We start from the raw sequence: 24,958 nt of genomic DNA, 5'->3' as shown, positions 1-24,958 counted from the left end.
CCTGGGATTAAGTCCCGCATCAGGCTCCCTGCTCCTCAGGAATCCTGCTTCTCCCTCCCCTACTCCCCCTGCTAGTGTTCCCTCTCTCACTGTGTCTCCCTCTATCAAATAAATAAATAAAATCTTTAAAGAAAAGAAAGGAAAGGAAATGAAAAGGCCAAGGCCATTTTAAGCAACTAAGCTTTAGGACATTCTTTAATGCTTTAATAGACAACCAGAACAGAATTTGCACCAGATGTGGGTGCTGCTATAATAGAAACCTAAAATATGCAGCCTTGACTTTGGAGCCAGCTGGTGGGCGGGAGCTGGAAGGCTAGAGACTCTCTGTGAGGACTTGGAAGGACAGTGAGGAAAATAAATTGGAGGATGAAGAAAAGGGACTCTTGTTATGTGGTACCACTATCACCTGAGTCATGAAAAACAGAAAAACTACCCAAAGAATTCATGGACTATAGCTAGGATGTGTCTAGGCAGAAAGAAGAAAGGGACAACTGACTTCTTATGGCTGCCTATGACAAAATATAAGACAGACGTAAACTAAATAGGGTACTATTACGATTTTGAGAGGGAGTATTAAAATGCCAGGACCTGTTGGATTCAAAAATGAAACTATTGCATCCTTAGACTCTCCACCAAAGGCTCACAAGGTAAGAAAGGCTTGTCACCACCAATAAAGCAGGGTCTAGGGTAAAGCTCTTGAGGGTATGGCTGTGTGTCACTTGTGAAGACCTCAGAATGATCCATGTGATAGCTGGTAAGTCTTCTGAGAGTCTTAAGACTGTGCTTGGTAGACTCTGTCACCTAGACAGTAAGACTTTAAAAATTTTTTTATCTTAAGATTTGTTTTGAGAGGGAGAGTGTGTATGAGCTGGAGGCAAAGGGAGACAGAATCCAAAGCAGACTCTGCACTGACGCCAGAGCCCAAGGTGGGCCTCAGTCTCGCAACTTCGAGATCATGACCTGAGCCAAAACCATACGTCAGATGCTTAACAGACTGAGTCACCCAAGTGCCCCAAACATTAAGGCTTTTAAGAATCTTGAGTGTACTGGGGCGCCTGGGTGGCTCCGTGGGTTAAAGCCTCTGCCTTCCACTCTGGTCATGATCCCAGGGTCCTGGGATCGAGCCCCACACTGGGCTCTCTGCTCAGTGGGGAGCCTGCATCCCTCTTTCCCTCTGCCTGCCTCTCTGCCTATGGGTGATCTCTGTCTGTCAAATAAATAAATAAAATCTTAAAAAAAAAAAAAAGAATCTTAAGTGTACTGTCTCACATCAACCTCACAGGCAGGCTTAGGTAGAGAACGATCTGGCTCATAAAGAGACACGGGTGTGATTTTCATCTAAGTGTTGACTATAATTGTATATAAAAGATCTCATGAAGCTTTTAAAGGAATTGTACTGGCGTAGACTAAAAGGGACAGAGATAGCACACAATGAGATGAGGCCTTGGAACCCCTACATGCCTCCCAAAAGAAACAGATTGAGAATATTGAGAAAGCTACACAGAGGTCTACATGGGCTATTTCTCATGGTAAAGGAAGGATGATGCAAAGGTCAGAACCACAACACATGCAGAGACAAAAGTCCTAACCAAAGTGCATTTTCTGACCAGGGAGAAAGAATGAGTACATTGTACATTGTCAGGATTTCTGCAGATCGGTGACTACTACTCTTCCCCAACCCTTTCTGAATGGCAGTATGTACTGCAACCTGTTTGTCTGTCATTATTGTGTAATGTGGGCGGGGAGGGGGTAGCCCACAGATAACTTTTCCCTTTAGTTCACAGATCTCACAATGAGAAGGACTGCACTTGGTGATCTGTACTTTGCTCCTGAGGAGCCTCGTCTGCACCTAGACCTGATTCAGATGACGTATTATTAGATGTTGGGCCAATGCAGTAATTTGATGAGATCTGGAACAGTTTGCTACCCAGTAGAACACATTCGAAGAGCAGAATTGACTCTCCTCCAGGCTTTCAGAGCTGAAGAGACCAGACTGTCAGGTCTGGAGACCACAGGGTCATGCCCTAGAAATATGAAGAAGAGATAGACCGTGTCTTATCAAAATGAAAGCCCAGCCCTAACTCAGCTCAATCTTTAATTGGATCAAGCAATTAGCCTTCAGTCTTGGCAGGAGGTAAATGCTCTCATGGGAGATGACATTATCTACAGCCTTTGAAGTTCTTTTTATACACAGTATTTATATATAATAAAAAATTACTAAATATGGGAAAAGGCAAGACCATATAGAAGAGAAAAAACAGGTAAAGTCCCTGAATATTTTTGTTTTGTTTGCATGTAAAGGCCAATTTCTTCAGACAAAGGGTATCTGGAAATTTCAAGTCCTCTGCCTCATCTGTGTCTGCCAAAAATTCTTGCTCCAAAATTCAGGAACCCACTCTTTACCCACAAGTGCCCTTACCTTAGCATAAGAAACAACTGGGGTTGTGAATTTAAATGACTTTACAACTCTGCAGCCCATACAATCAGGCCTCAGGTCTAATCATCAGCCATGTGTGTCTTGCATCTATAAAGATAAGAGATTGCTTTCAGGCCATCATAGAGGTTTTCTGGTTATTCTCCACACACTCAGCCCCTAACCTTGAGAGTTCGGGGTGCCAGGGACTGTGCTGATTCTCCACAAAGACAGCCTATCCGAAATAGTAATTGTGATGGTCATCACTACCTGCTCAAGTCCCAGATAATCTTGGGTGATTCTTCAAGGCCCTCTGGCCTACCATGGCCTCATCCTGGCCAATCCCTACTGGAAGGTATGCAGCCCAGGTTATAGAGTCCACAGAACCTAGCCTCCAAGGACAAGGCATAAGAAGAGAAGGAATAGAAATGAGAATGGTGAGGTGGACAGAGAATAACCAGCTCGCGCCACTAACCTTGTCTCAGGAAGTTACTGAAGAAAGTGCTCCCCCAGATGAGAGGGATAAGGAAGGAAGAGGAAGATGTGGGATGAGGAAAGAGGAGAATGAACATAGCAGAGACGTGAGGGGAGTTGCGAGACTGATGAAGAAAGCAAGTCCTAAGACGCCAGTTGGCAAGAATCCCTGTAGCAAGTTAATTCTAGAACAAGAGGACCACATTTTGAAAATTACTGAGACATTACCTGGATCATCAGAAAACACTCGTAAGAAGTTTTTGCAGTTTTGAGGAAAAGTTTGAGGGTGAATTAGTGATAAGAACTAAATAAGTTAGTGATATAAAACTGAGTAAGTGAAAATTTTAGATGATTATTAGTTATGGGAAAGACAAAAACACATGCAAAAAGGAAACATAATCCTAATAGTCTACACGGATCGCCTTTGAACACAATCTGTAGTTCAAATGATATAAACTGAAGACTTTCTAATCTATAGATTTTACACGAAGATTTTACCTTTATTACACGAAGGTATTTTATACAGTTGTCTTTACTCTTGGCTCCCAGTCACCTGGGAGTCACACCACGGACAATGGAGGGGGACCATGGACCATATTTTGAGAAGCAACCCTTCATCATTTAGCATTGTGTACCAGTTAGACACTTCCTCCTTTCCTCTCCTTCACAGGGAGTTCCATGCTTAGCCTAATAATACTATCTCTGTATTGTTCATGTTCTAGAAACTTCCGTGGATGGGAGGTGCACTTATTGAAATCCCAAGAATGCATTTTATCTAGGGGATATAGAATTTATCTCAATTTTTTCTGAGGCTCAACCCAGTATTTCTCTTCTAGGTTCAAAACTCTTAATAATATCACCAAACTAAAGTTAATGAAAATGCTTGCCATCTTACTATGAAAGAAAATAGTAAAATGTAAAATGGGGCTGGATAAGAAAAACATTTTAAAAGTTAACTTACTCGTATGAAATCCATAAGTGTATTATAAATGAAGGCTCCTCTGGGAAGAAAAAAGCAGCTTCCAGGACTCAAATCATGGAAAAAGAACAGTTCTTGTTCCTAGATTAAAACAATAAATGCATCTCAAATCTCACTGCCATTGATCAATATTCACTATACGTATGTGACATGTTAGGAATGACTCAGTCACAATTTCCATCTTCTAATGACTGACTTCCTGAAGCCCCCTCAATACTTACCTCTATGTACTAGTGCATATAAAATCACAATTTGTATTTATGGTTAGTTAGCTTTTCGTTCACCTTTTATTTACTGCGGATTTCTGACTGGGCACCTGGGAGCGTGGACCTCGTGGGCAGAGAACATGGCACAAAGTTCAGAAAAGGTCACCTCGGGAGGTGGGCTCTACCTGGTGGGGATCATCATCATGGCTGTCACCACTGAACACCTGCCCCATGCTGCCGCCACCATCCAGTGTCTGTCCTTGCATCAGCCCTGCAAGGGCTTCCGAGGGAGTTCCGGAAGCAAATACCCGGGCCCCCACATAACATAGCTCCTAAATGGCCCCACGGAGACTGAACCCCGGGTCTGCCTGCTCTCAAATCTCCTTCTTTCTTTCTGCCCTGTTGCCCAAATACAAAGTATATTATCAAGGACATACAGCTTTTTAAAAACACTATTTTTGTTTCATGGTAAGAATGAGAGAAGGGTGTAATTTCTAAATTTAACAGAAGACACGGGAAGGCAAGAGGTGAGAAGACATTTGGGAGATTAGCACGCAAGAACCCAACAGCAAACTCAACTCAGAGTGCTAGCAAGAACAGAAGACAGGACAAGAGATGAAGAGACACCGAACAACTTAATCAGAGGCCAACAAAGAAAATCCCCATCCTGCTGGGGACCAGGACACGCAGGTACCTTTCCAATCTTCCTGTGATCTCGGTTCCTGGCTTCCTCTTGGAACTTTTCCCAGGTCTTCATCATCTTGTTATCAGGGAAGGAGATCCCGTAGATCCTCTGCAGTGTTTCCATTTTGGGATTTCCCTCCCAATATGTTGAGGAATTCTACACATCCAACAGGATTTAGGTAAGCACACCAAACATTTGGTGACAAATAAACCTGATTTTAAACATGTGCACAACTTTTTGCAATATCATCCACATAGCTTTACTTAAAGATGACTTTTATTACCCCTGGAAAGACTTTGAAATGGAGTCTAATTAAACCTGCCCAGCCCAAATCCATCAGAAAATGACTGAGTCCACTGTGGATTGTGGGAATGGGAAGTGTGGAAGAAAGGGAAGACCGGCAATGCCAAGAGTAATTGCACCACTGAAGAGAGGAGCAGCAGAGGAAGGGGAACGTGATGATCTAGTCAAGTGTTGTTGTTCACTTATGGTGATTTGAGAAAACAGTATCTTCACATCTGTAAATCTATGTATCTTAACTATCTTATGTCTATATATCTTAACTATCTATATGCAGAACAATATCTTAACATACCATATGAAAAAGAAAGGCAAAGTAAGGTTAGATAATAAAAAGCTAACAGCTACTTGTAAGGTACTAATTATCAAAAATGTAAAAAATTATAGTATTTTTAGAAGTTTATATAAGAATTAAATAATGAAGTATTTTACAATACTGCAATGTTCAGATTATAAAAGATATGATTGAAATTCCTCATTATCCGGGTCATCTTAAGTTTGCTGTATTAAACAAAAATCCTTACCTTGAAAATTTTTATGGTTTTAATTTTTCCAGTGTGTCTTACATGGGGGCCTTTGCAGAGGTCAATTAGCGGACCGCACCTATAATGAAATGTTTCAGACATGCCCAGGTAACAGTTTCAGCTTTACGGATCATTCATTACAAACTGTGTTTTCATGTTTAAAGTGAAGGATCTCACTTATTTATACATCTTCGGTCAATTTTTAATTTGGGGACAACTTAAAATAATTAATTTTTAATTTAGGATAAAGAGGCAATTTATCTAGCCTTAGATCCCAGTATTCCCTTCTCTGCTCAAATTCAAAAGTTACAGGGCTCCTAGGTGGCTTAGTTGGTCAAGCAACTGCCTTCGTCTCAGGTCATGATCCCGGAGTCCAGCTATGAAGTCCTGCATCTGGCTCCCAGCTCCACAGGGAGTCTGCTTCTCCCTCTGACCTTCTCCCCTCTTGTGGTCTCTCTCACTGTCTATCTCTCAAATAAGTAAATACAATTTTTTTAAAAAATTCAAAAGTTACATAATCTTCTGAAAGTAACTGTACGTAAAGACCCCACTTTTCAATGTCATATCCCAAGGCTCTTAAAAACCTTCCACTTTCATAAAATCAAAAAGTCATTCCCCTGCTCTACACTAACTTTCGAAACCAAAATTACCTGTAATTTATACAAAATGCACTAACTTGATACCTCACTCTAAAAATAAACTTCACCAAACCCACAGAACTCCAACAAGAGTGAACCATGATGCAGACTCTGGGCTCTCTGTGACTATGACATGTCCATCATATGAAGGTCCATCACTTGTGTCTAATGTGTCAGTTTGTGGGGGGTGTTGAGAGTGGGCAAGGCTGTGCATGTGTGAAGGAGGGGTACAGGAGAAATTGCTGTGCCTTCTCCATTTTGTTGTGGACCTAGACCTGTTCTTAAAAATCAAGTCTGGGGTGCCAGGATGGCTCAGTCGATGAAGCCTCTGCCTTCCGTTCAGGTCATGATCCGAGGGTCCTGGGATTGAGCCCTGCATCAGGCTCCCTGCTCAGTAGGGAGTCTGCTTCTCCCTCCCTCCCTCCTTCTGCTCCTCTCCCCTGCATGTGTGTGCACTCTCTCTCCATCTCTCTCAAATAAATAAATAAAACCTTTTTTTAAAAAAATCAGAACTTTCTTACACTGTTGGTGGGAATGCAAGTTGGTACAGCCACTTTGGAAAAGAGTGTGGAAATTTCTTAAGAAATTAAAAATAGAGCTTTGCTATGACCCTGAATGGCACTACTGGGTATTTACCCCAAAGATACAGATGTAGTGAAAAGAAGGGACATTTGTACCCCAATGTTCATAGCAGCAATGGCCATAGTCGCCAAACTGTGGAAAGAGCCAAGATGCCCTTCAACAGACAAATGGATAAAGAAGATGTGGAGTATTATGCCTCCATCAGAAAGGATGAATACCCAACTTTTGTATCAACATGGACAGAACTAGGGGAGATTATGCTGAGTGAAGTAAGTCAAGCAGAGAGAGTCAATTATCATATGGTTTCACTTACTTGTGGAGCATAAGGAATAACATGGAGGACATGGGGAGATGGAGAGGAGAAGGGATTTGGGGGAAATTGGAGGGGGAGACAAACCATGAGAAACTGTGGACTCTGAAAAACAATGCGAGGGTTTTGGGGGAGGTGGGGGTTGGGTGAGCCTGGTGGTAGGTATTAAGGAAGGCATGTACTGCATGGAGCACTGGGTGTGGGGCATAAACTGTGAATTTTGGAACACTGAAAAAAAATTAAATTAACTTAAATTTAAAAAAAAGAAAATTTGAGGAAATATATAAAAGAAAAAAATCAGGGCTGTTTAAAAAGTAAATAAATAAATTTCATGAGTGTTCTATTTGTTTTTAGGCCCTCTGGCATTATGACAAAATGCTTACTTGTCTTTCGGTTTACTAAAAAAGAACACTGACTTACAGTGCAACTCTCGGGCTGAAGTTTAACAGTGGTGTCAGAGATGACACCACTATTAAAACAAGGTGGTGGGTATTAGAGAGGGCACGGAATGCATGGAGCACTGGGTGTGGTGAAAAAAACAATGAATATTGTTAAGCTGAAAAGAAATTTAAAAAACAAAAAACAAAAAACCACTTGGTGGCTTTCCTGGGTAGCTCAGTTGGTTAATTGTCCGACTCCTGATTTTGGCTCAGGTCATGATCTCAGGGCTGAGTGATCAAGCCCACATCATGTGCTGGGCATGGAACCTACTTAAGATTCTCTCTCCCTCTGTCCCCTCCTCACTGGCGGCGTATGCCCTCTCTCTCTCTCTTTCAAAAACAAAACACAACAAACAAAAAAACAAAAGGCACCTAATACTGTTGCTGGGAATTCACTTGTACCTCTACCAAACAAGGACCCCCAAACCTTAATAAGCAGACTTTTTTTCCAAGAACAGAAACATTTAAAATACAAATGACACAGTATTTATACATCTGTGTAACAGTCGGGGGGGGGTCCTTAAAAATCAATTAATTTAAGGAAAATTTAATAAAGTGAGTTGTTCCTTAACTACTGTAACTAATTTTAAATATTTTAAAAGTTCACAGCTTAAAAGGTTAAAAATAACAATGAATACATAGAGGGACTGGTTCACCAAAGTGAAATAAGCTTTAAAGATGAAAATATCATTTCTTTGAATGACCAGGCTGTATTGTTCTCTGCCCAAAATGGAAGCAGTAAACCAACACTCAGAGGAATGAAGGAATGCCTAATTAGCACAAAGACTCCAATACTCTAATCTTTAAATAATCCTATAGAAAGAAAAGCAATTCATTTTCCAAAAATTAAACTGGCAGAGTAAGAAGTGCCAGTGTTGACCTAAGTAAGGCTCAAGGAAATAACCAAAAAGGCTCAAGTATTAGAAGCCAGAATTTTAAAACAGCATATCTTTTCTATTTCTTCGTGTATCTTTAAGCTTTAAAATGCATATTCTATTAATTTGAATTACAGGTAATGAATAATAAAACCTTATCAGGTCATTGGAGAATGGAAAAAATAAGGCAAGCAGGTATCTATCCTGTTTCAATGTCAAAGGGCAATGAGTTCATATTATAATGCAAGAAATGTCCTGTGCATAGCTTTGCTTAGAGGGGAGATGACTTGACTTACAGCACAATTAATCCCCAGAACCATAAGTACTTGACTGTGGAAAGTAAATGCCCTTAGGAGGATAGCTGTGATTTCAATTACATAGACATCAGATCTTCTAAGATGGGACCGTGAAGGTCACAGAAGCAGCCAGCCGGCAGGAACACACAGACATGGAGGACAGCAATTACCTGTCAGGTAGCTTTAAAAAATTGCATGAATAAAAAAGGGGCTCAGAGGTTAAAGGAACAGAACTAAGTCATATGGTACTGACTTCACTTGCCTCTTCCTACTATTTGATTTGCCTTTGGTTCTCAAAACACATTGTCTTTCATTATGTTTCATCACGAACATCCAGCTAATGCATGAAAGTTAATGCTCTTGGACTCCAGAAAACGGGGAATGTGGTGAGAGGCAGAAAAATCACTGTGGGATACAGATGGCCTCAACAACTCTCGCTGCCACGTTAATAAGAATATGGGAGGGCAAAACAAAATCCCTTCCTTAACAGCCCCCACTAATATGTAAGGCACTGGGCAAACACAGTCTCACCCATGGGGGGAAAGGTGCATCACCTCTAACGTCCAGGAAACAAAAATTCAGGGTTTAGTAACAGCCTGATAAATACAAACGAAGAGGGAGTAATTTCCCTTTGCTGATCACATTTTGGAGTCCCAAACCCAAGTAGTACATCAACCATGAGAATTTACAAATACACCATCCACCCAAAGACCAACTGCTTCTACTTCTCACACCAAGTTTACCACGAGCAATGCTTAATTAAAAATGCTTTACCTGTAAACTGTCGTAGTTGGCGTGTTCACTTTCTCATTCAGGATGCGGCACTTAAATTTATTGTACTACAAAGAAAAATATATTTGCGTATTATTATGTGGGAAGAAAAACTTTTACTTTCTTCAATAGACACTGAATGGATGTCTACTGTGTTTTAGCTGCTGAGACCCGGGAAATACCATGAGCTCACAGCTGAGAGGTAGTGTCCAAACCAGGAGCCATGAGCCCGAGTGGCTTCAGAGCACTCGCGACGGAACCCGTCTGAAACGAATGAGCCGAAGTGCGAAACACAAGGGATTTCTTACCGTGAAGGACAGGATGTAAAATAACGTATTAAGTACTTTGATGTCGGTCACAGACTGAAGTGATATTTTTGATATAATGGGTTAAAAAATGTTGTAAAAATTAATCCCACCATTCTTTTGCTATTAGAATGTGGCTACCAGCTAAGCAGGGTCGGGCCTAGTTAGTACTTGGATGGGAGAATGTGGCTACCAGAAAATTTAAGATTACATATGTGGCTCAGATTTGTAGATTACATTACATTTTTATTTTTTTAATTTTTTATTTAAATTCAATTAGCCAACATATATAGTACATCAGTATCACATTATATTTTTAATTGAACAGCACTGTTCCAGAAGATTCTGATTTTTTTCATCTCATTTCCAAAATGTATTTCTTTTGTTTTTATTTAAATTTCAGTTAGTAGATTCAGGTGTACAATATAGTGACTCATCACTTCCATACATCACCTGGTTTCCATACATCATTCATCACAGGTGCCCTCCTTAATCCCTATCGCCTATTTCACCCATCCCCCCACCCACCTCCCCTCTGGTAACCATCAGTTTGTTCTCTGTAGTTAAGAGTGTTTCTTGGGTTGCCTCTCTTTCTCTCTCTTTTATTTTCCCTTTGCTCATTTGTTTAGTTTCTTAAATTCCACATATGAGTGAAATCATTCATTTGTCTTTCTCTGACTTATTTAGCTCAATCCATGTCTTCCTAGGAAACAATCCGTTCTTTTTTATGGGTGAATAATACTCCACTGTAGGTTTATAAACCACATCTTCTTTATCTCTTCATCAGCTGATGGATACTTGGGTTGTTTCCATATTTTGGCTATTGTAGATAGTGGTGCTATAAACAGTGGGATGTATGTATCTCTTTGAATTAGTATTTTTGTGTTTGGGTAAATGCGTAGTAGTGTGATTGCTGGATCCTACGGTAGTTCTAGTTTTAATTTTCTGAGGAACCCACATACTGCTTCCCAGAGTGGCTGCGTCAGTTTGCATTCCCACCAACAGGACAACAGGGATCCCCTTTGTCCATATCCTTGCCAATACTTTCTATTTCTTGTGTTGTTGATTTTAGCTATTCTGATAGGTGTGAGGTGATATCTCATTGGAGTTTTGATTTGTGTTTCCCTGGTGATGAGTTGTGATGAGCATCTTTTCGTGAGTCTATTGGCCATCTGGATGTCTTCTTTGGAAAAATGTCTATCCATGTCTTCTGCCCATTTTTAATCAGATTACTCTTTTTTGGGGTGTTGTTTGATAAGTTCTTTATATATCTTGTATATTAACTTTCTATCAGATATGTTATTTGCAAATATCTTTTCCCATTCAATAAACTGCCTTTTATTTTGTTGATTGTTTCCATTGTCATACAGAGCTTTTTATTTTGATGTAGTCCCAACAGTTAATTTTTGCTCTTATATCCCTTACCTCAGGAGACATAGGTAGAAAGAAGCTGTTACAGCCTCTGTCAAAAAGGATACTGCCTGTGATCTCCAGGATTTTTATGGTTTTAGGTCTTGCATTCAGGTTAGAAGATTCCAATTTTAACAACATAAAATAAATAAAACTCTGAGGACACGGCTGTTCTATTGCATAAAACAAAAACAAAGTTTATAGAAAATGATCCTATCATTACATTAAAAACTCACCAGACCCTTTTCCTTTCTTTCCTGCTTTCATTACTACTACCTTGGTGCCAGGTACTTTTTGTTAAATGATTATTTAAAGGGGATAATTGTTGAGAGAAAAAAACAGATTTGTATGATTTAACTTTTATGAAACATCAGTATGTTTCATACTTATATGTTTAAATCAAATCATTTTTCTTCACAGACATTTAATTTTAATTCTTAAGAGTAATTGCAAAATGGCCACCCACAGAACAGGAGAAAATAATTGCAAATCATGTATTTGATACAGGATTAATATCCAGAATATATAAAGAACTCCTATAATTCAACAACAAAAAACAAACAACCCAATTACAAAGTGGGCAAAGGACTGGAATAGACATTTCCCCAAATAAGACACACAACTGGCCAACAGGTCAATGAAAATATGCTTAACATCACTCCTCATCCAAGAAACGCAAATCAACGGCACAATGAGATACCACCTCACACCCATTAGGATGGCTACTACCAACAAAACAGAGAACTCCAAGCGTTGGCGAGAATGTGGAGAAACTGGAACGTTTGGGCATCACTGATGGGAATGCAAAATGATGTGGCTCCTGTGGCAGACATTCTGGCAGTTGGCAGAGAATTTCCATATGATCCAGCAGCTTCTGGGTATAGACCCAAAAGAACTGAAAGCAGGGACTAGAACAGATATTTGCATAGCCATGTTCGCAGAGACACATTTCACAATAGTCAAAAGGTGGAAACAACCCAAGTGTTCACCAACAGATGAATGAATGAACAAAAAAATGCAGTCGATACATATGACGGAGTATCATTCAGCCTTCAAAAGGAAGGAAATTCTGACATTCTACAACATGGACGAACCTTGAGGACGTAACGCTAGTGAAAGAAGGAGGTCACAAAAGGACAGATATGATATGATTCCACTTATACATTCTTAGGGTAGTCAAATCTGTAGAGGCAGAAAAAGGGGAGCTCGTGTTTATTAGGCGTGGGGTTCCAGGTGGAAAAGAGAAAAAAGTTCTGTGGATGGACGGTGGTCACGGTAGCACAATATGAATGTACTTAAAAATGGTTAACATAATACATTTTTCTAGTTTGCATATTTTCACACACACACACACACACACACACACACACACACAGACACACAAGAAGCTGCAACTTTACCTAGCCCAAACCTGTATTTTAATTCCAGCCTACAGAACTAATAGTCTTACGTATTCAAATCACGTGCTTTCTCTGATATGATTTCAAAAATAAAATCAGGGGGCGCCTGGATGGCTCAGTGGGTTAAGTATCTGGCTCTCGATTTCAGCTACGGCCACGATCTCCGGGCTGTGAGACTGAGTTCCCTGTCAGGCTCCAGTCTGGGCTGGGAGCGGAGCCTGCTGAAGGTTCTCTCCCTGTGCCTCTGCCCCTCTCCTCCCCCTTCCCCCACCCCTGCTCACACATATGCACACACACTCTCACTCTCTCTCAAAACTAAATAAATAAAAATTAAATTAGATGAGGAATATATTTACATATGTTGGTCAAAATAATATAAAGAGAAAGCATAAGTGGCATTGAATTTAGCAGTCAGAATATTAACAAAATTGATCTCATTTATAAACACACACGTGAAAATTATTCAGCTGGTCCTCCACCTACATAAATCTGCATTAAAATGTTCCAGGGGCGCCTGGGTGCCTCAGTGAGTTAGCCTCTGCTTTGGCTCAGGTCATTATCTCAGGGTCCTGGGATCGAGCCCCATATTGGGCTCTCTGCTCGGCAGGGAGCCTGCTTCCCCCTCTCTCTCTGCTAGCCTGTCTGCCTGCTTATGATCTCTCTCTGTGTGTCAAAAAAAATAAATAAAACCTTTTAAAAAAATAAAATAAAATGAAATGTTTGGGACTCAGTCGGGACATATCACATTGGGTGACTAGGGACCACCTCATGGTAGGCTGCCACTCTGGAACAAGGTGGCAAGCAACACTCAATTATCTGTTTGTTTTTTTATTTTTTTTTTTAAAAAAAGCTGTCTATGTCAAGTAATCATTTTTAATATTCCTAACAAAAGGTTTTCTCATTCTAAAGAGTTTCCCGAAATCACCTTAAACATTTCGAGGAGCACTTCCTTGCTGACTTCCAGTCTTTCGAAAGGCTGCTTTTCTTTGATGATGGTCTTACAGATGTCCTCCAAGGCTGACAGTTCCGTGCTGGACACTGCCCTAAAAAGAAGAGCAAGGGAGGGTCAACACAGATTTCTCAGCCGTCCTGCGATGTCCTTTCTGTGGACCGTTGTCACTTAGCCACACGCTGTCTGCACTGAGGAATTCTGTGTTTTACTGCACCGGGCCTTCAGACAGTTGGACGTCCACAGGCACGGCAGATCTACTCATGGCTCAAAGAAGAATCCTGAGGGAGGCCCCGGACAGAGGAAATGATTTACCCGCAGTTCTCTGCAATTTGAAAAGCCCCGTTAGGATCCTCCCGGGTTAGAGGGTAAGCTCCTTTGAGGCCTGTTTTTCGTGCGGTCTAGCTTATACTTCATGCATCGACACTTTTGTTCAAAAGAGCTATAGTAAGTGCCCACAAATCCCTGCCTTCAGTGACTACAGAATCAGGGCTGGGGACAGATCTGTGGGTGTGAGCTGCCGTGTCCAGTCTGGCCCTCGCAGGGAACGGGCCTCTGGAAGCCAGAGGCTGACCCCTTTCACCTGTTCCCTGGTTTACTCTCACTCCCCTTCACCCACGACAGCTTCCTTGCCTTTCCTCAAACAAGCCAGGCATAGGCCCACACCAGGGAGGTTCCAGAGGCCTAGAATGTTCTTCCCCCAAATGTCCATAAATACACTCCCCTCCCCGCCCACACACACACCAGCCTCAGAACTTGCTCCCTTCCTCCGTCTGGGTCCCTGCTTCAGGACCACTTTCCCCCTTCCTGACCACGTGTCATGGCACACACCTCCCCCTACCTGGCTTCTTTTCCTTCCTACCACTCGTCACCACCTGACAGTAGATGGCTGTTAGTTTGTTTCTCGTGAAAGCTAAACAGACGGTGAGCTCCACGGGGACAGACTAATCTGTTCCCTGCTGCATCACCAGCATCAAGCACAGAGCACAAGAGAGACGGTCTGAAAATCTCGTTGAATGAGTACTGGGTGTTCAGTGCGGTGGTGAAAGTTAAGGACAAAATGTACCAAAGTCATCCAGCAAGAGAAATCATGGGTCTAAATGAGGCAGAAGTACGAAGGAAGAGGGGAGGGTGGAGAACTGTTTAGGAGATAGAACTGGATTGAGGGAGGGACAGAAATGGGATGGTTTCAGCTTTGACATCTAGTCCTTAAGAGCCATCGGGATACAGCTGGTGGGCTGGGGCTGGGCCTGTGGCTAGTGATTTCAAGCACAGACCTACCCAAGGTGAGGCCTCTCTGTCTACTCTGCCCCGTACTTATCTGAGCAAGATGTCTGGCCAAAGTGGGTAGCGCCCCTCATTATCATGGAGCGGAAACTGAACCGACCCCTCTCGGGGGATTACATTTGGGATTCTGTTCTTAAGTTAGTACTAGGCTCTGGTATATTTATCTCACATGAGATGTCATCTCATGTGAGATAAATGGTATATCACTTCCTTCTGGAGAGAAGAAAGAAAGTTGGAGAAGCTGCTCTGGAATCTAAACTCATAAAAAAGTAATTTTCCAACATGCCCAGTCTATACTCAAGTTACAGAACATAGACACATTCACTAAATTAATATGTAACCATGATACACGCATGCTTTCAGAAGTGGCTCTGCAGGGGTGTTACCTGTCTCCAATGAACATGTCATAATAAAATCCATTTTCAATGGGTGGACCATAGCACAGGTGGCCTCCGTAGTAGAGCTCCATGGCCTCCCCGAGGACGTGAGCACTGGAGTGCCAGTACACCTGTGGGGAACACAGAGGCCAGTAGCTATTGCAGTGATGGCATGGAAGACTGTCAGTCCCATCACACAAGGAGGCAAGCGGATCCCCTTTAAGGGGACAAATGCCAAGACACAGAGCAACATCAGTCTGAAAAGAAACACTGCAATGGGGGCACCTGGGTGGCTCAGTCAGTGAAGCGACTGCCTTCAGCTCAGGTCATGAGCTGGGATCGAGCCCCACATCCGGCTCCCTGCTCAGTGGGGCTCTTGCTTCTCCCTCTCCCTCTGCTGCTCTGCCTGCTTGTGCTCTCACCAAATAAGTAAAGAAAAATCTTTAGAAAGAAAGAAAGGAAGGAAGGAAGGAAGGAAGGAAGGAAGGGAGAAAGAAAGAAAAAAAAGAAACGCTTTAATGCCTGTTAAAGAGAACACTTTCTGAGAGCTCCTGGCAATTACACCAGGGTCACAAGCTGGGTTCTACTGTGAACCGCTGTCCTGAGTCTCAGCTGTAAGCACAGGTCTGAGACCACTTCTGGGTGTCTTCACTCGCAGAGCGGTCGTGAAAGCCTCCACCACCCGCTCGGGACGCTGAGCGGAGTAGCCGCCCAGTGTGGAGGGAAGCGAGGAGTGACAGACACCAGTTTCCTTCCCTTTCTGTCCAGGGACAGCCTCTAAGCGGAATGCAGAGGACCAGAGTAGCTTGCGTCTACACGGCAGTCTTCACAGGTTGAACGGATTTTGACAAGATCGCTCTGGAGGGAGACAAGTGTGGCCTGGGAATGGTGGCTGGCTGCCTGAGAGCCCTGGGCAGCCCACACATGAGTTCTTTTACCACCGTCCACGGGCTGCTTTACAGGTCTACAAAGTCAGAAAATTGGGTTTTGAATCTGGTTTTGAATGCCCAAGGAACGGATGGCTTACGGATAAACTAAATCTAACTGAAGTCATCAAATATAGGTGCCAAAGAAGCAAGACAGTGGAGTTCCCTGGCAGACCCTCCTTTCCCTTATTAAATAGGAAACATTACAATGAGAAAGCTGTTTGACAAATAAAATTGATCGAAACGGAGGTAGCTGGCCGACTGGGCAGGCTACGTGCAATCCCAACCTGCAGCCTTAAGCTGGGGCAGGATCTGCAAACAGCCCCAGAGTGTCAGTCCCTGGGCACAGCCCCCTTTGCTCCGGATGGTGCTGGGAGGGCAGAGTAACTGTCAACATGAACCCAAGTCTCTTCTTGGGTGCGTTGTCCACACCTAGATATTTGTTGAGCCGAATACTGAGTTAGGTGCTAGGGATACAACAGTGAAAGAAAAGGAGTCACCGCCCTCGTGTGGTTTGCAGCACAGTGTGGGAGAGAAAAGCATCAGTAAACTAGGTCAAGGGCATAATCACAAGGTGAGAAGAGCATTTAAGGGGAGATGGACAGGGCACTGTCATGAAGAGTAACAGTGAAGACTCTGCCTGCACAGGGAGCCAGGAAGGCCTGCGTGGCTAACATGTAAGGGACAAAGCAGGGTAGCCTGCGAAAGGCTGCAGAGGGAAGAAAGGGCCAGCAACCTCGCAAGCCTGGGGCAGAGCGGGGGTGGGGGAGGTGGCTGGGGAAGAGGGAGGCTGACTTTTACTCTAAATGCAATGAGATGCAGTGAAGGGCTTTAGGCAGAAAAGAAATCATTCAATTTACATTTTTGAAACATCATTTGGTAGCAGTACAGGAAGGGACTTTAGGGGAACAGGACAGCAGGTGGGTAGTTTTGCTGGGTTGTGCTAGAATAATGCCATCGTAGACTCTGGGATGGTGGCAGTGGAGTTGGGAGAAGTGGCCAGATTCCAGACACAGCAGGAAAGGAACGGCTTACTAATTAATTCGAGACTGTTGAGGAGGGAGCAGGCAGTAGACACACACAGCCTCCGAGACTCCGGGTTGAGCCATCAGGTGTGGCGTGGAGATGTACCCTGAGATGGCAGACAGGGAAGAAATCCATTCTGGGGCCACAATCAAGGGTTCCACCGTGGCCATGCTGAAGATCCCTGTACGATCTCTGTGGATGGAGCTACCCCGCGGGCAGCAGTGTACACAAGACTGAGACGTGTCCTGCTACAGACAGACGAACTGACAGCGGACCGTGAACAGACGGGGCAGCTTGGAACAGGAATCTAAAGACAGAGGGTGCCATGACTGAGCACGGAGGAACTCTCCACTCTGCGGGCAGATGAAGGAGAAGAAGCCAGCAAAGGAGACTGAGAAAGAACCAAGGGTGGAAATGAAGCCAGGAAAGCAATGGTGGCATGGAGAACCTTAAAAGAAGGGCATGGGTCATTGTCACTTCTGCTGAGAGGACCCAGAGGATTGGTGGGGAGGGGGGGAAGTGGCCCTTGAAATGTGCAGTGAAGCCCAATTCAAGCCCTGAGGGACTGGAAGAAACTACTATCACCGGTTTCCCTGGGACTTCCCCCAAAGATTTAAAGCAGAATAATAAACACCTATATATATTCTTTTACTGGACAATATGCTTACAAAAGGAAATACCATTAGCTATGTTTTAAACTTGCAAGCTGTTGCCATCTTATAAAATGCCCCTTGTTTCTGTTGTGCATATGTATCAGCTTTACGTGAATATTCTTCCTGTTTCTATATGAACTTATCCAGAGGGCAGCAATAGTTTCTTCTGTATATTACATTATGCTCTAACTAGTCTTACAAACAGAATAATCTTTTACAATACAAAAGGTCTTGAATTTTTCCATAAGGCAAAAAATGCTTTTAAAAAAATCATTAATTTCTCATTGTTTTAGATCTGAGTTTTCAAGATTTGCTTTTCTTTTTCTTTCTTTTTTTTTTTAAAGATTTATTTATTGGACAGAGAGATCACAAGTAGGCAGAGAGGCAGGCAGGGTGGGGGGGAAAGCAGGCTCCCTGCCGAGCAGAGAGCCCGATGCAGGACTCAATCCCAGGACCCTGAGATCATGACTTGAGACGAAGGCAGAGGCTTTAGCCCACTGAGCCACCCAGACGCCTCTCAAGATTTGCTTTTCTATAGGGTTTCTTTTTCATGAATATGTGCTAAATATTCATAAGTTGCTTTATGTTCAGTATCTTAATATGTCCATAGTAACAGAAAAATAAATTCCCAGAACAACAACAACAAAAATCTTTGTTACTAAAAGAAGGATCAAGATCTTGGAAAAGTTACTTCGCCATTCTGAGCTTCATCTGTAAAATAGAGATTAAAACCTACCTGTGTGCTAGGGTAACCGGGGACTCCAGGGGCCAGGGTCACTCGGTAATTGTTTGGCAAATAAACATTTGGTGAATGTGTTTACCTATTATCATTTGCATCACCAACCACACATAATTATGGAAACCCTACAATCTGATGTCAGATACCATGTTCTGAGCACAGCAAGCAGAGGGGCCTGTTGGTTCAGCTCCCTAGTCCTATTTTCTTTTTCGTGAGGTCACTGAATGCAAGGAGGGAAAACCCCAAAGATGCCCACATCCCCACAGAACATTTAAGTTGGTAGTTCATCCATCCCCTACCATCCCAGTACCTGGCAGGCTGAAAAAGTTCAAAGAGTCTCAGCAGGGACACCTGCAGATAAACCAAGAGCCAGCCAGTGTGAGAAGGTCTAAATAAGGATTTCAGGTGGGATCTGGGCCCTGAGTTGAGGATCAAAACTAACTGTCCTGCCAGCTGTGATGGCGGCTCTTGGTTCCAGCCCCCATTTGATTTCTCCAGAAACTGACACTATCTGAAACCTTTAGTTGTTTGTTTTCTTGTTTACTACCTCCTCCCACTGAATGTAAACTCTTGAAACTCTTGGAAGTGGGAGTCTCCAGGCTTTGTCCACTGCAGCCCTATAGTGCCTATGCGTGCCTCCAAGACCTTAGATGCTAGTCAGCCGACTGAGGGAATTTATAAAATTTTAGAGACTAGGGATGACATCTAAGATCAAGTTAAGAGAGAGGTGTTAACAACTTACAAGAAAAATTAAATAATACATATATGCTATGTATTTCTTCTAAAAATTGCTCTTTCTGAATCACTTTTAAATGTGATTTTATTAATATTGTATTATTTAGCTATTGGATTATTATACCTCACATGCTTTAAAAGGAAAAGTAATAATAATATGCTTCTTATAAGTTTGGGTTGATAAATCAAGAAATTTAGCCTAAGTTTCAAGATTAATGTAACCTAAGCTAATAGGTTAGGTTTTAGGTGGATAATGGGCTGCGTGAAAACTACAAAGTCAAGGTAACGACGCATATCAGAGACCTACATGAAAATCTGGTGTCTATTTTACAGAATAGTACATTAATAACTATTTAAAGGATATCTGAGTTTTGGTAATGTTTTCAAACTCTCCTACACATATTGTATTATAAAGTAGACCCATTTTTAAGAATCTATTAAACTTCATTTGGAATATACATTGATTTTAAAATAAAGCATTATAGCATAAGGAAACAATTATTTAAAAAAACGATAAATAGGAGCTTCTTTAAAAGCTGATATATATTTGTACTTAGTCCATAGAAACTCATGAAATACATACTAAACACCAATAAACAAATCTTAAGTCTTAGAAGGTTACAAAACTCATCATTCTTGACTTTAATGTGTGTCTTCATGCATAATATCATTTATAATACAAAGTTTATTTTGTTGATTGGATTTTAAATACTTACAGCTTGAGCTTCCTCATTATCAAATGTAAGCAGCTCTAGAATGGAATCCCCTTCCAATGGACGGTCCAAGTCCCACAGTTCACCATTTACTTTGGCTACAACTGTGCTTTCAGCCAGTTCTGGACTAGTAAGAGAAAAGTCACTAGGGAGTTAACCTTATCACATTCTACAATGATTCATTAAAACAAAAGATTAGAATAATTTCCAGGGTTTTTTTCTTAAGTGAATAGAAAGTACAAATGTAAACTAACAGAATAGATTTTTTATTTCATAACGTTTATTTTAAATACAAAAGTGGTACACATCCACCATAAAAAAAAAAAACAACAGCAACAACAACAACAATACTTGGAAAAAAGAAAACACAAAGAACAAAATAAAAATCACATCTGAATTTACCAACCTGAAATAACTATACCTAACATTTTAGTACATGTCTTTTTAGTTTTTTTCTATATCCACCCATCCTTCTCTCTCTCTCTCTCTCTCACACACACCCCACACACATTTATTGTTTGAAAATTATTGACAAAACAACACATTAAGAACTGGGAAAGCACAGAAAAGCAAAGAAGAAAAAGAAAAAAAAAAAACCTCAATCCCAGCACCCAGAAATTGCTGTTAACATTTTGTTGTATGTCCTATCACAATTTTTGATAAATATATATATCAATATAAAAACCTAGTAATAGTACCATTCTGGATATATTATTTGGTAACATACTTTAAAAAAAAAAAAAAAGAAGCGTAACAGTATGGTAACATACTTCTTAAACTCAGTAAAGTCACACATTTTCCCTGACAACAGACACACCTGAGAAACACACTAGTAAGACTTACTTTCTGAATCCTCTGTGGCTGGGCATTTTGGGTATTTCTTTGTGGGGGGTTTTGCTTTGTTTTGTTTGGGGACAAATAATACTGCAGTGAACATTCCTGAACACACATCTTAGTTCCCAGTCATTTCCTCAGGAAAAATTCCTGAAGACTGCTGGGTCAGGGAGATGTGCTTTAATGACCTCTGTTGGAATAGTCTGCCGAATTTTCCAACCGGGGGAAGGTGCAAAGATACCTTTTCTCTGTCCCCTCATAATGTCAGGTACTATGAGACCATGTCCTCTTTCCAGTATGGATGTTTGAACTTGCAGCTCTGTAAGGTGAGCAGTGGTACGGAGCTGTGATTTAAGAGCACCTACTCCGGTGTCAGACCAACCTGGGTTTGAACACTGAACAGTGTACTCTCAGCCTCAGTTAACTCATCTGTAAAATGGGGTTTAGAGGAGCTTCCTCATCCATTTATCTTAAGGATTAAATAAGGCCATACTCACAATAAAAACTTCTTACTAAATGCTAGCTACTGTTATTAATGTAGTAGAATTTTATTTTCATTTTTAATGACTGTGTAGACTGCTAAGGGTTCTTCAAATCCTTTCCCTCCTTCCTGGGCAGGAGTTTGCAGCCTTCCTTGCAGCCAGATGTGGTCACGTGACTAGGTCTGGAAGCAACGGATGCAAGTGAAGTGGCCTGTAGCCCTTCCGCATCTTAGCCTTAAGACCTTGGAGAGCCCCTCTACCCCTCCCCACCCTCTGCACACCACAGCGCATGCGCACTGTTCCCCAGGCCCATGCAGACAGCGCATCACGGAAGGTACATACTGATGATTCAACCAAACGGAGGGAATTCAGGTTTCCAGATGACTTATGGAGAGGAGTGCTGCCCTGCCAAGCTGGCACCCCGCACCTCCAGACTGCTACTGGAGAAAGGCTTTGATCCTGTTTACACCACTGAATTTTTTGTGGCCTCTGTTGCAGTGACTTAGCCTGATCTTAACAAATACAGAAGACTGAGGACCCGGAGGTGAACACCAAAACACATGGCACTGGCTTAGCAAATGGGCAGTGAGATGTGGAAAGCCAGTGCCCCTTGCCATGGCATCATTTGATATTCGATATTTGGTAAGTATCAAATATTGATAGATATTTGATTCAATAGTTGAGAAGGTGTTTAGTAAAGCCTGAGAGCAAACTAAGGGGCTCACAAGCCTGCGGCACAAAAGGAAGCAGGCATAGAAAGGCAGAATGTTGGCAAACGCTGGACAGCTACTGCAGCTTTTGCAAAATACCACCCCACCAAGCTCAGCCCAGGTGAGAAATATCCAGTTTGCAGGCGGAGATGGAAGGGACGGACGGGACTTTGCCAAGAGAGGCTCTGCCTGTGGCCTGTAATCCAAACTGACTAAGAGTCCAGAAATGTGAGGCTGTGCCAGATTGGAGAAACAGTCTTTCATCCCAAATGGCAGAAGGGACATTCTCGAAGGCCACACGTCAAGACTGACAGTAGGGGCGAGGCCCACTGCAGGGATCAGAGTAAGGGTGCTGCCCTCCCACAGCCTGTGGTTCCATGGGATCTCAGACCATTAAACTGAGGGACAGAGGAATGAGCCAAGTCAAAAGCCAGGGAAAAAAAAGGTGAGAAGTCTCTGTGTAGAAGAATTCCTTAAGCAAGATCAGTTCACGTGGAGCTGATTTAGAAGCCAACAGCCCAGAAGCCTACTATCCTGGAAAGATCGGGACTGCCAAAGGACAAGCCCAGCTTACAAACACCTGTGACTGTGCAATCCTTTAAAGGAGCTCTGAGCCTCCCACCTGTGTACCAGCAGGAACTGGGTACAGCCCTGAGGACAAACTGTCCTGTACTTCAGATGTGGCTGATGAGGATGATGGACAACGAGGAACCTCCCAAAGAGCAAAATCAGGGTCTCTGGGGGACTGTGGACCAGAAAACAGAGGGCGGCCAGATGGGCTGACCCAAGCACTGCGGGCCTTCCCCATCACTGCCCGCAGAATCTTCTCTACACTACCTGATCCCCCAGTGCTCCTTCCTCTTTCTTCCAAATACACTTCAATCGTGGTGGCTTCCTGTGTATTCCGCCACTGTATATACATGTCGGGTGGGCAGCCCTGTCTGCCAGCTTATCTGTTGCTAGAGCATAAGGGACCAGCCTCAGGGGGAGCTCTGCACATCACTTGGAAATCCCACACTTTCAGCTGATGGGACCTAGAGCGTCTTGCCTGGGGAGGGACTGAGTGTGCTGGATGATGAAAAAGGGATCTCATGGATTCCTGGATGCCACAGGGGCACACTGTGGCAGACAGTGTCCCCTAAACCAGGATTTCCCTCTTCCGTGGGGAGAATGCTTTAGCTGGATATGTGGCCGGCGAGCAGGGGCGACATTTCCCTTTCTCTCTTACTGCTAGGGTGGCCAGGTGACTAAAGGTGAGCTAATAGGATGTAAGAGAAAATCAAAGTGTGTCACTGTGGGGTCTGGCCCTCAAAGCATCCTTGGTCCTCAGCTGTCTTCCCCCTGCCTGCAAGGGAGTCCCTGAGTCCATGAACTCAGCTTCCGGACAAGCCGGAAGAGGATGGAAGATCAACAAGACAGAAGGAACCCAGGTCCATAAATGACTGCACGGACCAAAGATGTCCGCCAGCCTGGACTGTCATATGAGAGCATGTGATGTCTACCTTTTCAAGCAATGGTCTTTGGGTGGGGGTCTCTTGAAACAGCAGTTTAGCCTAACTCAATGGTTCTCAAACTTGGACTTGCTTCAGAAACTCATGGAGAGGCTCACAAACACAGAGACTAATTAATTCAAGAGACGTGGAGCAGGGCTCAAGAATTTGCTCTTCTGAGTTCCCAGGTAATGCTCATGCTATTGGTTTGGGGACCACATTCTGTGAACAATTCTTTCATGAACTACTATGAAATATCCTTTGCCTCCTTTTTTACAGGGGCATATCCTTTCCTTCTCTTTTTTTAAAGATCTTATTTATTTATTTGAAAGAGAGGGAGCACACACACAAGCAGGGGGAAGCCGGAAAGGGAGAAGCAGGCTCCCCACTGAGCAGGGAGCCCCACATGGGGCTCAAACCCAGGACCCCGGGATCATGACCTGAGCCAAAGGTAGACACTTAAACGGACTGGGCCACCCAGGCGGCCCTCTACAAGGGTATTTCCTTAGGATAAATAGCTATGTATAGAATTACTAGGTCCAAGAGTTAGGGTCTGTATGTTTTTATGGCTTTAAAAGTTTTAAAGAGACTTATCTACCCTCCAGCAGTGCCATTTCCCCAAGACTGTATCGATATTAACTGCTATTCATAAACCTTAAACAAATTGAGAACACATAATAATTTTCATTTACACTTCTAAGATAATCTGTTTCTCTGTTGAAGCTTTCATCTTTTTTCTATTAATTTGAAACACACTTAGAGAGCAATCATTTGGTTTATAGGGTACATTTTTTTCACATCTGTCACTTCCCATTTTACATGTCATTTTTACACATAGCCATTTTTCTTCCGTGTTTTGTTTTGTGTGCCATTTGAATTTGTCCTTCTTTTTCCTTAATGATTTCCACATTACCTGTTATGCTCAGACTCCCCCAGAGCAGGAATAATCATCTATGCAGTCAACTCTCAGCTACCCAAGGAAAGAGGCAGTATAATTTAATAAAGCTATTAATTTCTCATTTATTTTATATCTAGCCACCTCACTGAACCCTTACTTATTCAGATAGTTTTCCATGAAATACTTTTCTCTAATTTACTCTTTTTTTTTAAAAGTAGGAGCCCAACATAGAACCCCATTCACAATCCTGAGATCACCACCTGATCTGAGATCAAGAACCCAACGAATCGTGTCACCCAGATGCCCCTCTCTAATTCATTTTAGAGCTCCGCCCTTTTTTCTAACTGCCTGAGTTGAATTCTTAGTCTGCTTCATTTTCTTCTTTCTTCTTAGAAAAGCCTTTGACACTATAAATCTGTTTTTCATCACTATCCCAGCTCTATTCCACAGATTTTTGATATATATTCTCATGAAAGTATTTTCTAAAAATTCTGTGATTTTTATTTCCTTTTACCTGAGTTATTTTGAAGA

At 42.4% G+C, this 24,958-nt stretch overlaps 1 protein-coding gene across 1 annotated transcript in view; it reads right to left on the bottom strand.

Annotated features, from left to right (window-relative positions):
- Positions 1-24,958, bottom strand: part of TARS3 (threonyl-tRNA synthetase 3) — a 63,333-nt gene that overhangs the window by 34,066 nt on the left and 4,309 nt on the right. The window contains exons 3-9 of the mRNA XM_044230515.1: positions 20,017-20,140; positions 15,231-15,352; positions 13,534-13,651; positions 9,497-9,561; positions 5,582-5,660; positions 4,767-4,913; positions 3,849-3,947 (exon numbers count right to left, since the gene is read on the bottom strand). Of these exons, the coding sequence (XP_044086450.1) occupies positions 3,849-3,947; positions 4,767-4,913; positions 5,582-5,660; positions 9,497-9,561; positions 13,534-13,651; positions 15,231-15,352; positions 20,017-20,140 (754 nt within the window). The remainder of the gene's footprint in view (positions 1-3,848; positions 3,948-4,766; positions 4,914-5,581; positions 5,661-9,496; positions 9,562-13,533; positions 13,652-15,230; positions 15,353-20,016; positions 20,141-24,958) is intronic.

This window comes from Neovison vison, chromosome 13, assembly GCF_020171115.1.
Source record: "Neovison vison isolate M4711 chromosome 13, ASM_NN_V1, whole genome shotgun sequence".
NCBI lineage: Eukaryota > Metazoa > Chordata > Mammalia > Carnivora > Mustelidae > Neogale > Neogale vison.
This window is presented reverse-complemented; position numbering and strand designations above follow the sequence as displayed.